Source organism: Porites lutea, chromosome 1 (genome assembly GCF_958299795.1).
Source record: "Porites lutea chromosome 1, jaPorLute2.1, whole genome shotgun sequence".
Classification (NCBI taxonomy): domain Eukaryota; kingdom Metazoa; phylum Cnidaria; class Anthozoa; order Scleractinia; family Poritidae; genus Porites; species Porites lutea.
The window spans coordinates 46,541,349-46,557,423 of NC_133201.1; the positions used below are offsets into that span (position 1 = coordinate 46,541,349).

At 41.3% G+C, this 16,075-nt stretch overlaps 1 protein-coding gene and 1 non-coding gene across 3 annotated transcripts in view; one reads left to right on the forward strand and one right to left on the reverse strand.

Moving 5' to 3' along the window:
* Positions 1-14,307, forward strand: part of LOC140952898 (uncharacterized) — a 28,941-nt gene extending 14,634 nt beyond the window's left edge. For both annotated transcript variants that reach the window (XM_073402350.1, XM_073402358.1), the window contains exons 6-11: positions 1,240-1,475; positions 3,771-3,821; positions 6,520-6,601; positions 8,225-8,319; positions 9,021-10,146; positions 11,163-14,307. In XM_073402350.1, the coding sequence (XP_073258451.1) occupies positions 1,240-1,475; positions 3,771-3,821; positions 6,520-6,601; positions 8,225-8,319; positions 9,021-10,146; positions 11,163-13,057 (3,485 nt within the window). In that variant the 3' untranslated portion in view covers positions 13,058-14,307. The remainder of the gene's footprint in view (positions 1-1,239; positions 1,476-3,770; positions 3,822-6,519; positions 6,602-8,224; positions 8,320-9,020; positions 10,147-11,162) is intronic.
* On the reverse strand, positions 5,442-5,514 carry Trnat-ggu (transfer RNA threonine (anticodon GGU)). The gene has a single exon. It is a non-coding gene; the product is annotated as a tRNA-Thr (tRNA).
* Positions 14,308-16,075: the final 1,768 nt, after the last annotated feature.

The following is a 16,075-nucleotide window of genomic DNA, read 5'->3' on the forward strand; positions in this document are numbered from 1 at the left end:
CAATTTTATACCTAACACAGGATGTTTTCTTCGAAGTACTTGACTGTTGTAGTTAAAATTCGAACCTTGGTGGTCACTCATGAGGATGGCGATCGTCGGAGATGAAGACGGTGATTGTGCAAGGATCGCAATAAGCTCTTCATTTCCTAATCTGCTGTACACTGTTTGCAGATCTTCAAATGTCAGCCCACTTTCGGATACTTTTTTAACCTTGTTCTTCTGTAGGGATAATTTCGACAGCGAAGTTTTTCTTTAAAAGTCTGCTGTAAAAGATGGCGCCGATCTATAAATCGTACATCATGTCCTCAGCTACACGTACAAGACCGTAGGTCTCGACTGACAACTATTGCTTTCGTCAAGGGTCAATCTGTGAGTAAAAATTATTTCTCGTTGTGCAAAAACATTTTCTAGTGCATCTTGCATGTGCGTTGAAGGACGTTTGAAACAAGAAAAAATACAAGGATGTTGGTTCATCGATGGAAAGGTTCCTTCGATTAGGTTGCAAGTTAAGTGGGAAACCTTTTTTCTGAGAAGTTTTTTAAACAATGTGATAGAGTCGGCAAGACAAAAAAAAATTACACTCCTTGTAATTTTGTCTTAAAGCCACTTCTAGAATTACTTAAATCAAATCAAATGTAAGAGAAATAAAGTGACCGAGGAATGATGACAATCTTCAGTGTTTGTTCGAGAATTGGCTCGATCTTTCAGATCTTTCCACTGACCGTGAATCAAAGGCCAGAAACAGCAACATTGCTTCCTTCTGGGTTAGTGTAGTTACTTCTTTGTTTTATATTAAGTAAAGTTTCCACTCACCATTTACTTCGACTATTTAACGTGTGTCTACTTTTGAAGTGAAAGAATTGATGTCTTTGGAAAATTTCTGCTTTGTTTTTACATACAATTTACCCTTATGGAGATCGATAGTGACTTGTAACCGGTGTAGCATTGTCTCCTCTGATAAGTGTTTGACCTACACTAATCAAACTTTTTGCACAATGAGCTTCAACAGAAAGTTAATAAAGTTTTTTGGGTGGAATATTTCGAAACTGAGAGGCCATGTTTGTTTTAATTTTTGTGTGGACGTCGTGCGGATTTTAAAGCTCGCGCCATACTAGTGTTCAGGCTGCACACAGCCAATTTACTCTAGGGAGCCACCTTAAGCAAATAGTTGGCCATTCCCAGGGGGTGATAGTTAAACACAGTATTGATTCCATATATGTTTCTATACCTACGTTGTAGCTACAGATCAAAATAGTAACAGCGATACCAAACAGCTGAACAATTCAACACTCAGCATGCCCGGTGTGAGCAAAGATGACAACCCTCCATCTGCTCCTTCATCACCTCTATCAACGTTTTCTGGTCTTTCTCCTGGGGTTTCTCCATCAGGCGTATCCATCACATCATCATTTGGTGATGCAGAAATTGACCTGGATGAAATCAATCCCTCACTTCCGAATAATCCCATCTCTATGGTAAGTTTCTAGGGTTAATGTGGATTCTTTGCAGAAGTTAAATAAAAAGCTGTCAGTTAGAACCTGTTAGGCTAAAATTTGCCAGTTAGGCCTCCTCTATACAAGAGGAGGGGGCGAGGGTGGCGCAGTGGTGAGAGCACTTGCCTCCCACCGATGTGGCCTGGTTCAAATCCCGGCGTCGACACCATACGTGGGTTGAGTTTGTTGTTGGTTCTCTCCCTTGCTCTAAGAGGTTTTTCTCCCGGTACTCTGGTTTTCCCGTCTCCTCAAAAACCAACACTTCCAAATTCCATTTCCATCTGGAACGCACGGACACGTTTAAACAAATTCGCATGAACTCTTAAGTGCTCCGTGGGTAAAAAAGCAATTTACAATTTTTTTTATTTTTTACGGGTTTAGCCTAAAATTTGAAACAGGTTCTTACTTTCTTAAACATCTAAAAAAATTATGTACACTTGGGGAACATTCAGGATCCTCTTTGGAGAGAGAGGTGCCTTATCACTCCATCTGCAATGTAATGGCATGCAGGTTTTATATAAGCAATAAGCTGAGTACCAATGAATACTCTCAGATATGGTTACATTGTATATTTTTGCTTCAAAAAATAAGAACCTAAATAGCCTAAAATTGTGCTAATTACCATTTATGTATAAACCTGTCAAGGCTAACTTGGGAAAATACAGGTTCTTACTCTCAGATTTTTGTCTCATGGGTTGAAAGTGACAATGCATGCACTTGCGGGATTGTTTAGGTTGCTGCAAAAGCAAGGCTGACATCCCTGATCTTCTGAAATTTTCACCACATACAAAAACCAGGCTTTTAGCAAGTATTGAATTCAGCTTTCGTATAATGTGAAGAACTATACAGATCAAGGAGGCTGTCATCAAGGTGAAGGCTTAGGTGGATAACGGCACCCGAGATCTGCATAATTCTTCACATCATACAAAAGCTGAATTCAATAATTGTTTTATTATACATTCAAAATATTTCTAAGGTCTTATCAAGATAACCTCCACACAGTCTTTCCTGTAAACTCTAGCCTATTTCGTGGCACAGTTCCAGGATATAAACAGGTGTTTTTATGTTAAAGATACTCTGTCCATCGAACAATGTTTTTTTTTGTTTTTTTTGGGCTGTTGCAACTTCAGATAGCCATGTCACTCTTGTACATCTCCCATAATGCACCCTATTTGCCCCCCAAATTTTGCATAACCTTTGTTTTTCATTTCTGCTGGGTATTACAGCTGTCCCAAGAGAAATTGAAAACAATGCCTATGCAACATTTGGGGGGCCAGCCTGCGAAAACATCCGTTTCTCCTTGCACTTCACCGCTGGGTACGTTTCGCGTGGAGGAACGTCTGTGACTCAGTGACAGAAATTCCATACTGATGACGTAAAATCCGTCCAGAATCCGGTCAGAAGCACTGATTGGTTGGTGGAGTAGTTACATTGTTTTTGTTATTGTTTACAAATGACAGACAAAAGACAAAAGGCCAAAAAGGTCAAATCTAAACGCAAAGAATCTCTATCAAAACAGTCAATATTTGTGGAATATAGTCTTCTCTAGAAGAAGCATTTGAGTTTTGTTGGAGCGCGTTGGCAGATGAACACAACACTTTTCCAAAATCAACCAAAAGACACATAAAATTGGACAAATTTATATTTGGAACCCCATGACTACCATTGATTTTCATCATCAGTATGGAATTTCCTCCATGCGAAACGTCCCCAGTGGCGAAGAGCGAGGAGAAACAGATGTTTTCGCAGGCTGTTGGGGGGCAAGTAAGGTGCATTATGGGAGATGTGCAAGTGGCGGATGAGTGCCAGTTTTTTTAGTTTACAGACCCCAGTTGTTCAAAAGTTGGATAGCGCAATCCACCAGATAAATCACTATCCAAAGGATAAGTGTCAGGGAAACCAATTGCGCTATCCACTGGATAGTGATTTATCCAGTGGATTTTGAACAACTGGGGCCTGGTGGATAAATAGCTAGGCGGCCCGCCTGGAAAAGATCCGTGGTCTTTTCCTCATGCAGCCTTGTTTCCAGGCAAATGTACCATCGATTAATATGCCATTGAATTTATTGCTTGCATCTTCCAAATTTGGTCAACACCAGGAAAAAGACGAAATTGAATGAATAGAGTATTATCACATGACCTACATGGGGAAAACAAGACCATCAAGCAAATGAGGTCTATTCAAATATCACCTTCTGTAGATTCCAGGCTATCACTCTTCTCAAAAGTGAGCTGCTTTTATAATCACACTGAGCTTTTTGCTTGTCCTGTTTTATAGTCTTCATACCAGTTTCCTTCATCGAAACAGAACCAGCAACAGTATGACAAGGTATGTGGTTCATGTGCTAATAATTTTCTCTCAGGACTTTGAAAACTCAGAAAATTCCCTCTCTTTATTTGCCTATTTCTTTTATAATTTCATTGAGTGACGTTAATAAAAATAATAATTATTTACCGTATTTATTCGAATAAGCGCCGCAATTGAGAGAAAGAAGCCGCGGCGCTTATGGGAGTAAATACGTTATTTCTTCTTAAGGGACTGGTCAAAAAGTATAGGGGGGGGGGGGTGGGCCGGAGCAGAGAGGGGGTGGGTCATGAGGTTTTGAGCCTAGTGCAAGGGGTGGGTCGTGCAATTTTCAGATACCCTTAGGGGGTGGGTCACCCTATTTTATTACATAAATAGGCACTAACTACTAACAAGACAGTTGACTACACTTGTTATATAAAACACAGCCAGCTGGAATTATTGCTAAAATACTCAGAAACCTCAGTGTTGTGCGGAAAAATACAAAGGGTGAAAGGCCGCACACCTATACGGGCGTGGAACCCTCTGTTAACCTTTTTTTTTGCTCTAACGAGCATGTCCTTTAATGATTTTCCTTTTTGTAAGGAAATGACTGGTGGTTCTTTAAAAATTTATTGAGGTTATAGTTGGTTTTGTATAAGATTCCATTTTTTCATTCAAGCTTCCTTTATAGTAGACACTGAGGGCTGATATTGTGTCACGAATGGCAATTTTTCTTTTTCCTCCTGTTGTTTTGTTTTAGAAGCTTAGACTCCCTTTGGTGAATTTTATTTCTGATAGTAGGTTTTCTATCAAAGATTGTGGGTAGCCTCCGTCCATCAAGCGTTTTTTTTAAAATTTGAATTATTTTTCTCAAAGGTTGTTTCTGGGGAGTTTTTTCATAGGATTCTCAAGGCTTCTCCTTTGACAAATCCTTTTTTAACATTTGGAGGGTGACACGAGGTGAAATGTGTGTGCAAGAAGGTTTCTGTTTGTTTAAAATGTGTCTTTGCATCAAGGATAGATTTTACCTTGAATCTTGTGCCTTTGTATACAACTGTGTCTAAAAACGCAGTCTCAGTGTCAAATGTTTCAGCCGTGAATTCAATAGTTGGGTGATGTAAGTTTGCTTGTTCAATGAAGGCCCTTCGATGTCTGGTTTACTAATGTCCCATGGGGAAAAGACATCGTGTATGTAGCATTTCCAAACTGTTGTTCTGAAGACAGTTTTGCTTGGAGTTGTTGTTTCAATATATGCCATTAAAATATTGGCAAAGGAATCAAATCTGCTGTCTTTGTGCCCATTGCAGTTCCATAGTTTTGCAGGAAGTGCTTTGCATTTAAGTGGAAGAAATTTTCTTTGAGGATTAATCTAAACATTTCCGGCAAGTAATGTGTAGGAATGGGTTGTCTTTCTAGAAATTTTAATTTGCTTTGTGACAGACAATTTCAATGTACCCTCGTTTTGCTGTATATTTGTGTCAAGACTCATAATGTCCATGGAAACAAGAAATGTTCGGTTTTTCACTTTTGTCTTTTCAGTGAAAGGTATGATTTCTGTGATTTTGATATTGGTTGTAGCAGCTAGTGTGAAAGTGAAGAATGATCATCGCAGTAAATTTTCCAATTAAAGCAGTTGGAAAGAAGAAGCCTGAAAAAAAATCAGGGCTTCAACGGGATTCGAACCCGTGACCTCCGCGTTACCGGTGCGTTGCTCTACCAACTGAGCTATGAAGCCACACATTGGGAGCGAGGTCAATTTACTACTACAACCGCAGTTCAAAAATGAATTATTTTCATATATACTTCACATCATTTCACTCCTCACGGGAGATATGAACTCAATAAATTGACCTCGCTCCCAATGTGTGGCTTCATAGCTCAGTTGGTAGAGCAATGCGCCGGTAACGCGGAGGGCACGGGTTCGAATCCCCTTGAAGCCCTGATTTTTTTTTTCAGGCTTCTTCTTTCCAATTGCTTTAATTGGAAAATTTACTGCGATGATCATTCTTCACTTTCATCTACAACCGCAGTTCAAAAATGAATTATTTTCATATATACTTCACCGCAGCTAGTGTATCAGCAAATTGTGTCAAGCACAGAACAAGGTTTTATTGGATTATTAAGAGGAAACCAAACATCCATGTTTTAACTAGGGGGTGGGTCATGCAATTTCCAACCTTGCTTTAGGGGTGGGTCAGTCATTTTTGTGCCGAAGGGAGGGGGTGGGTCATGTGTTTTTTATCAACCACATTTCCAAATGCTCCGGCCCACCCCCCCCCCCCCCTCCCCCTATACTTTTTTGACCAGTCCCTAAGCGCTATTTACAAGTGTAGATCAATTTTCATATTTTGTACTCGGGAAAATTTCGTCCATTTCAGTATCTCAATATCTTGGACCTATTTTAGACTTGATCAACGTTAAAACAGGCAGATGCCTGTGAAGGAAACAACGGATACAATATTTTTGAGACTTTTTATTTTTTCCTCAATGATATTCCAAATAGAAATTTACCTAGTATGTTTTTCCTACTCCCAGTTACAATGTAACTCTTCCATCCAAAGATCATTTTGCATTGGAGAAACATTTTTCGGGAGGGGAAGAAGGGTCATTCTTGTTAGAAAACTCGGTAACTGCAGTTACTGAATTCTGCCGATTAGGATCCTTTTTAATGAAAATATCATAGAGACTTGAAAAAACTCTTTACATTTTTTAATGTTGGTGAATAATTTTGCTTTTTCAGTTCTCCAAGCTATATGAACTTTCTGATGAACCAGAAAGGAAGGAATTCCTTGATAAGTACCAGGAATTCATGAATAGTCAAGGTAACTTGGAAAGAGATCTTTAAAAAGCGTGGAGGAAAATGTATAGTTGATGTCCTGGTTTGTCCGTCTATACAGGAACATCCTAGGAGGCCCAGGGGCGGTCAGTCGGGTCGGGATAAACGGCGGCGAAAGTTTTCAAAAACGGGCGAGAGAGCCCCTGGGGTGCTGCTATTAAAGAACCAGTTCCACGACTCAATCGAGTGCTTGTCTCTGATTGGGCACAAAAATCGGAAGCCAGCATCTATCGCGCTGCTTTCGTGATCTTCTTATAGGAAGGAGTTAACTTGCAAACTCGACTTTTCGCCGTACCTGTCTGGCTCGTACAGGAGAGCTTTCAAAACTGGACAGAGACAAAACGATTTCCTCTTAATATAACTCTACGTACCGATTCAGGTCATTAAAAGTTAAAACATATGAGCGCGAAATCTTGTGCGTGACTGTTTACGCCTACTCGGCATACTTGTCAGTCACGTGCAGGAGAAAATTCTTTGCCCTAGTTTGTAGGTTTGTACTTAAATATTTCTCTTCAGTGACACAAGAGGATCGAACGAAACTGGTAGACTAAACTTGCGGAGTTGCATGCACCAACCTAGAAGTACACTGGTGTTTAAGAATACCTTCGATCAGTCCACAGTCTGATTTCTTCGGGTTGGTGCATTTTTGATTTAATTAGATTGCCATTTATTATGCATGCAATAATTTCCTACTTTTTCTCACCAATAGTTAACATGAATAGAGTCGGAACATTTATGCATAATAAATGTCTCGGTTTATACGGAAATCTTACCTTTCGTTTTGTTTTGCTGACATGCTAAATTATGGGATATCTTTGATTTTGTGCCCCCATTTTCTTTGAAAACTCTTCTGGAAGAAAGCTCTTCTGCACAACCCAGACATGTACGGCGATCTTCGGCGAACAGTCAACTTTGCAGGTAAACTCCTTCGTATAAGAAGTTCACGACAGTGGCGCGATAGATTCTTGTCCTTGATTTGGCACAAAAAATCAAGCAGAGTCAAGCATTCGAATGAGTCGTGGAACTGGTTTTTTAAGAGTAGCATGCCAGGGGCTCTCTCAACCGTCCTTGAAAACGTTCGCCCCCGTTTTTCCCAGCCCGACTGACTTCCTTTGGGTCTCCGAAGATATAACGGGAATAGCCAGCATAGGAAAGAAAGCGGTTTTTTTTACTGTGGGCTAGCCAGTAACTTAAACATTTCATCCGCAGATTTACAGTGATATCTGGGCATTCAGCCAAGTGTTTGAAGTGTTTTCTACAAATTTTTGACAACTCTAATGGAATTTTTTTATGATGCAGTATCAATCAAAGAGTCCCGCGATGCGATTTTCACGTTACTCTTCTTTTTGAAAGATTTTCAATTTAGCTCTTGGAGTTGTACGACCCCGACTTCAAACATCTCTCATTTGGATTGGTTCTGCATTATGTGAAATCCAAGTTTTTTAGAGTACTTGTTAAATAGATGTCGAAAATCTCGTTCATCACTGTGAATGTTAGTACTTTCTTCTGCGGTATGACAAGAAAAGTTGATTGTTTTGCTTTTGTGTTGTGTTCAGTGAAAATCTCGATTGCATGGGAAATATTTTTCAACTATTTTTTGTTTTTATAGGCACGCAGATTAGCCAAGTTCCTGTGGTGGCAAGGCAACCTCTTGATCTCTTCAAGTTTTTCACTGTAGTCCGAGATAGAGGCGGTTTACAAGAAGTGAGTTTATTTAATAAAAACTCACCCCGCTGCGGCTAGCTACCTGTTTCAGGCCCTTTCAACCAGCTGCACGTCTTCACGAAGTTTTTCCGCGTTTCCTTTCCCGCGCTTGCGACTAGTAACAAGTTGTCCGCGTTAGGTACAGGCAAAATGTTTTCCCGCGCTTGGGACGACTTGGACTGCCAGACTGGTTACATATTTTCCCTCCTTGCGGACTGGTTACGTGGGGTGCTTACCATGTACACAAACTACCTGGGTGGACATTTGACGTGTTGGGAGAAGAACCCGTAACAAAGTATATCCAAATCAGCTGTACAAACTAAAAAAAGTAGAAAAATTGAATCGCTTCAAATCACAACCCGTATTTTCTGAAGCTTCCCAAATGGAATATTCTCCCACGGAGACGTTCTTAGGGGTTCGTCACGCGCTCCTGAATGCGTTCCTTGTGGGGCAGAAACGCGTGACGAACCCGTAAGAGAGTCTGCGTGGGAGGCTACAAACCGAATGGCACTAATCATTCAATTTTTTAACCGGAATTTCCGGTTTTTGCATGTAAATGGTAAGTACCCATGTTTTCCCGCGCGACGCTGAGACTGGTTACAAGTTTTCCCGCCTTGGACTTGTGAGTGGTGACGTCTTTCCCTCGCTGGGGGCTGGTAACTTGTTTTCCCGTACTCACTTGCAACCGTTGTTCTTCTTAGGTTGTGAGAAGAAAGCTATGGCAGGATGTCTTAGAGGCCTTAAACCTCCCTATGGATAATCCCAGTATAGTGAATAACCTTCGCAACCAGTATTCACGATACCTGCTCTCTTTTGAAATGAAACATACCAAGCAAAACTCCATTGATGACATAAAGATTAACCTTTTGGAAAATTCAGGCATTCCTCCTCCAAATGCTACTGTTACATGTTCGGAGGCAATTATACCCACAAACAGTCTTACACAAAGCCAGCGGGAAACTTCCTCCATTCACGGGTCCTACAACTCAATGACAAACGAATCTCCTGTCGGTCTGCCTCCCAGCTACAACGCTAGGGATAGCTATGCGGAATCTAGCTACGAAAATAGCAGTAAAAGTTTTCCTGACCTTAGAGACAGTTCTCTTAATTTTCAAATGAAACAACCGACTCCTCCCAATTCATTTGGAGTACCTCCGTATCCGTACTCTGGGGATAGGAGACAGAGCTTATCCAATCAACCCCAGGCAGGGCTTCCTCCATACATGTCGCAACGTAATATGTATCCGGGACCCCCTTCCATGTCGCCGTACTTTCAACAGTCGACTTCACAATCAGGGCATCCAGCGGCTAACTATCCACATTCGCAGTACCCTCAACGGGCAAGTCCCTCATTGATGGGGGCGCTCTCGTCGTCGCATTCCATGATGCCCAGTGCAAGCCCACAGGATAAGCTGCATGTTGCATTGTGGGGCTCCCAGTACAGCCCTTCAACAGAACCAGAGCACATTGTTGATTACCCTCCCGGGGCACACAGTGGGCGAGCTCCTCGTTCATCAAGCGGTCTTCCGCCCCAGTTCTCCCCAGCACCTCCCTATGGCTCATACCCAGGCCGTCAACAAAGCCAATATTCCGCCGCCACTCCGCCATATCGTCCCAGCCCCTCGCCGTCACCGTCGTCCCGGCAACCATTGGCGCAGTCACTGCAGGCGTCACAGAAGATGAAGTATCCTCACCAACAAGCAACGCAGCAACAGCAGCAGCAGTCACAGCAAGCTGTAAAGAGGGATATGCCCTTTCCTAATGACTGTGTTGAGGCCACAAGGCCTGTCTTTACCAAGAAACGCAAGCTTACGTCTAGAGACTTAGGTATGTTTGGCAATTTTTTGTTTGACAATACTTGAAACAAAAACGAAATAGAAGAAAGAAAAATTCTTTTTACACAGATGAGTCCTTTAAAGGTGCTCTCCAATGTTAAAATCCATCCAAAGCAATTTATGTTAACATGAACGTGTTACCCTGTGTCCACGCGAGTCCGTTAAAGCATTTTTGAAAAAGAAAGAAAAACAGCCTCCAAACACTTAAAAATAATTAACTGTTAACTCTGGCCTAAGGATTGGTTCTAATAGGTAGTTTAGCATACGCAACTTCACGAAATAATAGAGGGCTTTTTAAGATCCGACGGCGGCAACAGCAATTTCACATTTTATGGAGGATTTTAACAAGCGACAACAAAATTTTCTTTTCTTTTCTTTTGTTTTCGTAGGAATTTAATTCCAGGAGAATTTGTCTACACTTGATTAAGTGAGTTGGAATGATCGCGATGAAGATTATTTCAACTCAAATGAAATGTCAAATGAAAGTAAATCTCCCCGGAATTGAATTCTTGGGGACCGAACCCAAGTTAAGAATAAGAAAAAAAATTCATTGTGGTGTGTTTACGTTCTCCATAAAACGTCCCGTGAGAGAATTTCTCGAAGTAGTCGTGCAATGATGGCAAAGAAATGTACAAAAAAGTGTGTTGTACGTGCAGAGTGGTGATTTTGCTTATTAAACGTATTGCTCTTCTGACTTCCTCGTTGTCGTTGCCGTCGTCGATGCTGAAGCTCCTATAACCCCTTAAGCCCCGATATCCACATACAAATTCTCCAAACTGATCTCCATACATTTTCTTAAAGAGTTGAGAGAATTTGATAACAGATCAAAGCATTTTCTCTTTAGAGGACATTTTATTAACTCTCATAACCATTTCTCTTGGCAACATATGGATATTTGTTAGGAGAAAATTGATGTTTGTCACTATTGGGACTTAAAGGGTTAACTTCCGAAAACTGCAACGTAGAAGCAACGGGAATTTATTCCTTTTCAAATGTTATAATTTTCAGGTCCCGTGGAAGCCTGGCGAGTTATGATGTCATTGAAATCTGGTTTGTTATCGGAGGCCACTTGGGCTCTGGATACACTCAACATACTCCTGTATGACGACAATACCGTAGCGTACTTCATGTTATCGCAACTCCCGGGTCTCCTGGAAAACCTGATTGATCACTTCCGGCGGTATCTGACGGAGATTTTTGGTGCATTTGACGAGAGCGAGATCACTGTGGGTGCTAAGGTGTTTGAGCCATCTGAGAAGGAGGCAGATGAGTGCCAGCGAAGCACGGAGGAAGAGGAAGAGATTGATAAGATAAATCAAAACGCTAAGCGGAGTTTTAGCGCCGTGCTGGTCGGCTCAACGTTTCAGTTTTCCAGGGAGGGATTTCAGAGCGGTTCAAGTAACTGGCTGATGGGCGGTGGAGATACAACTCTTCATATACAGACACATATGGGTTCTATGTTGACTGAACAGCAGTGCCAGAGCACTTGTATGAAATCCGATACGGAATTGCAGTGTTCCGAGGATTTGAACTGTGGAAAAGTTCTAAGAATTTATAGCGAACAAAAACAGCTCTCTAGCATTGGAGAAAAGAAGTCGGAGGCTTTGTGTATGGACATGAATTGTCCAAGAGACAGAAAGTGTATGGTGAATTGTAAAGAACTTAAAAAAGAATCCTCTTGTCCAGTTTCGGTTAAGGAGGATTCGGAATCTAAACCCGATACTGTCGTTAAAACAGAAGAGGAGCAGAACGAGAACTCTACGGACGAAAACGATGATGAAAAGTTTACCGCTAATTTAAAAAAGGAACTTGATTTGGACTTGGATTCGGACCCTGAGGATTCCGAAGCCGACGTATATATTCAAAGAGAAGTTGTGGGTAAAATGAACGTGAAACAAGAACCAATTATTGAAGAACAATCATGCGGCAAAGAGGACGCTCCGCTCTGTTTAAGAACTGAGACCCAAGACGCTGTTTCACGGCGTTGTCTCTGCGTGTCAAACATTCTTCGAGGACTTTCTTTCGTTCCTTTAAATGACGCTGAAATGGCGCGGCACGCGGGTTTGTTATTGATCGTGGGTCGTCTGCTGCTGCTCCATCATAGACATGCTAAGCGCGTGGCTTATCGTCATTCGTATCTCCAAGAGGATATTGAGCTCGAGTCCCCCAGCGATGATCGTCAAGACTGGTGGTGGTATTGTCTGGAGGGTTTGCGTGAGAACGCGTTGGTAATCATAGCCAATATAGCGGGCCAGCTCGACTTGTCCCTTTACCCTGAAGCGATCAGTTTGCCGCTTCTGGATGGACTGCTGCATTGGTTCGTGTGCCCTTCCGCTACCGCTGAAGACCCTATGCCGACAGCAACTCCGGGCACCTCGCTATCCCCGAGACAACTTGTTCTAGAGGCCCTGGCCAAGATGAGCATATTAGAGGCCAATGTTGACCTGATTCTCTCTTCGCCCCCGTTAACACGCGTCGATGAACTCTATGGCATGTTGGTTCGTCTGGTCGGGGAGAGAGGTAATCCAGTGACGCGAGAATTTGCCCTTGTTCTTCTGTCTAACCTTGCACAAGGAGAGAATTCCTTTGTTGGTTTCGGCGACAGCAAAGCGTGCATTTCCATGTTGTTAGAATTTATCGAGGATGCGGCCTCTACCTTGAGTGCTTATTCGGCAGGCAGTGCTCTGGCCCAAGCTGGTTTTCCGTCGGAGAACTTATGCGGTACAAGTGTGGACATGTTGCGAAGGGCGGCATCGACGCTAGTTTGCCTGGCCCGGATTCGCTCAAATCGCAAGCTCTTTCTACCCTTCCAACAGCGTATCCTGCGCCTTGCGATAATGAAAGTCTTGGATAATATGATAACAGGTCATTTGGCCGAGATTCTGTTCTATTTATCAAGGTGATCTTCTCAGTGCTCAATGATGAGGCACAGTTCGCTCTCCTTTAATTTTGTTCGTAACGGTGGAGGAATCTCCAAGCAGTTAATACCAATTTTGTTCTCCAAGAACAAGTCCGTTTTTTTTGTTTAGGTATGTAGTTGTGGCCAAGCCATACAAATAGATAAAAGGTGTGTGCACTAATGTTTAACCACGTTAATGAACAGTTGTCCTTTCTCGGCGATGATTTATTTTTCATCAGTTGTATAGCTTATCTTCCGGCGACTACCATACAAAAGATACTCGGCATTATTATTTTTCTTCGGTTTTTTGCGGTGTTTCAGTGTTTGGGCCTGGTTTCAAAGTGTGGGAGTTTTCTGCAACCATTTCCTGTGTTCCGCAACATTTTCTCGAGCTCTCTCATTTAATCCGCCTTCGACCGAGCTCTCCGTTAAACCGTTAAAAAATCCTCCGGTACAAAGGAGTGGTTTCAGAAAACTCGCGCTTTATCTTAACCGTATCTTGGGGGTGAGAATCAGAATATAATTAATTGTCTTTCTAATACGTAATCGAGCGTTACTTTTTAAATAGCAACCAACTTTGCAAAAAAGAAAACCAACAACAATAGCTACTATGTAGGTATTTTGTAAGGCAAAGAAAACAGGGCACAATAAACAATGATTTTACTGTTTTTGTTTGCTTCGATTTGAGAATTGCGGTCAAGCACAAAGTGACTTTTGTATGGTAGTCTCTTCTTTCTGGAGTTTCAGTTGCTTCATCTTCCTTATCCATATGCTCGTGTCTGTCACGTAAGCTTTACTGGCGGTCCTCCATGAATATAAGTGAAATTACTTGGTTCTTTTTTTTTTCGCCGAAGGCCATGTCGTTTCCAACAGTGTTCTCGCAAGCCTCATTACAAAAATAATGCTCATTATGCTGCAACCGGCTCATTGCTAACTCGAGAAGACTGCTATTAAGACTGTTGAAAAGTTATTATAAAACAGGTTGCTAAACGTTGTAATATATGTAAAGTTTAGTTCGTCCACGACATAGTATTTCTGAAAAAAAGAGCCTTTTGTAGAATTGACGAAACAGAACATGGAAGTTTAAAATTAACATTTTTTGATATTCCTGTAGAGATGACGTAAAAAGAGGCACCGTATTGTTTGATATGAAAATTACATGTAAAAAAACGCCTCGTAGGGTAAAGTGTAAGAAAGTGTTAATTTAGCTAGAGTATATGTGGAAAGAAGATATTAAAATGCCAGTTTTTGAAAGCTTTGTCAGTGCGATTTTCTCTGATGTGAAGTGACGATTGAATGTTTATCAACAGGCCATTTGCACGATGACGTCGTTTTACCACTACTACCAGAAGCCTTCAGGGTTTTGCTTTCTTTGCAATTAGTGGTTTTGTTATGTATACCTCGCTGGGATTACCAAAGTTAAAAATGTGAAAGGAAAAACGAAGAGGATTCTGGTCGCAGTAGTTAGTGACGCCATCGTCCAAATGGCCTCACCGAAGTGGAGGTAAATACCTTTCACTTTAGCCGACTCTGGGTTGAATAGTTGTTTGAGTTTATACAACGCAAGGTGAAAAACTAGTGGACGGACGAATTACTCCTTATTTTTGGCGCGAAATTTCAGCGTTAATTTGTAATTTCACATGTGAAATTACAAAATTGCCATTATGGCAACCTTCCGTAAGTCTCAGTGTCAAGATGGCGACGAAGTTTTAAAATTCCGTGAATGAAGATGTCAAGGCACAAAAAGACGCTTTAGAAAACCTAAACACACAACTTGTAATAAATTTATCGCACTTTGTAATACCTGTCGCAATTTGTAATAAACCGTGTCGCACTTTGTAATAAAAAAGCTGTCGCAATTTGTAATAACTGTCCATCGCACTTTGTAAAAAACTAAGCTGTCGCAATTTGTAATTATTCCATCGCACTTTGTAATAAACTTAAATTATTTTCTGTGGTCAAACATGCATGTCTTCCGACATAAATCTTTCTGCCTTAATTATCACGTGACCAACGAGAATCGCTTTTATGAAAGACTTGAAACTTCCTGTGACATGTCACCAAAAAAAAGATATGAGTCATTTCATATATCTGACTTCAAAAATATTTAAATAACAAAAGCAACATTTAACAACAGAAAATTCATGAATAACCTGGAATTCGTCGTCCCGATCCATGTTTGCTTGCCACGTGACACTTGGAGTCTTCGGGGTGGGGGGGGGGGGGGGGGGGTGGGGGATAATCCTATATACATGTATGGGCTAGGTAGGTAAGTACCGCTGAGGATCTCGAACCGTAAATAGGGTATCATTTTTACCTTGTTGGCTTTGTGTCTTTGGTTTGATCCTTAGATAGGGTAAGTCAAGTAGTAATCGATGGTTTGGTTTATTATCCTTTGCATTTTGTGGAAAAAGACCTGAACACGCTCGGAAGAATTGCAAGGTCTTAGGAGTTGTACACAGGGAAGGAGAATTTTTACTATCCCAACGGTATTTGCTTTAGAGGGCTCCATAGAAAAAAATTGTTTTAAGATGGAATGATACTCTTTTCGCTCCTCTATGGGACCAAATCAATAGAGAATAACGGACCAAATGGCCAGCCGGCTCCGCTTATGATCCCAAGTGAGTTTTATAAAAACAGGTACATACAAAGGTATCTGCCAGCGAATAATTGGAATGTGTGTTTATGTTTCTGTTGTGGTTCGACGGTTCGCCACTGGTGACCTTTTTGTTTATATCATTTGCAGTAAATTACATTTTGAATTTTTACAGGCCTCGTCTGATTAAGTTGGCCAAAATATTAAGATTGCGCGTTAGATAAGGACATTGTTGTGTCGACCTGTTATCAGATCTAAAAAGGAAAGCTTTCCTGGTGTCTTTATTGAATGATGTAAGGATGGATGTCGCGATTTGTGGAAATTAAATGCCTTTTTAATAATGGTTCGTTTGTGCCTAGTGTGTCTAGATTCTGTACTCTGACAACGCTCTGTCCAGCGGCACATCCCCGTATTGGCCACATAAGG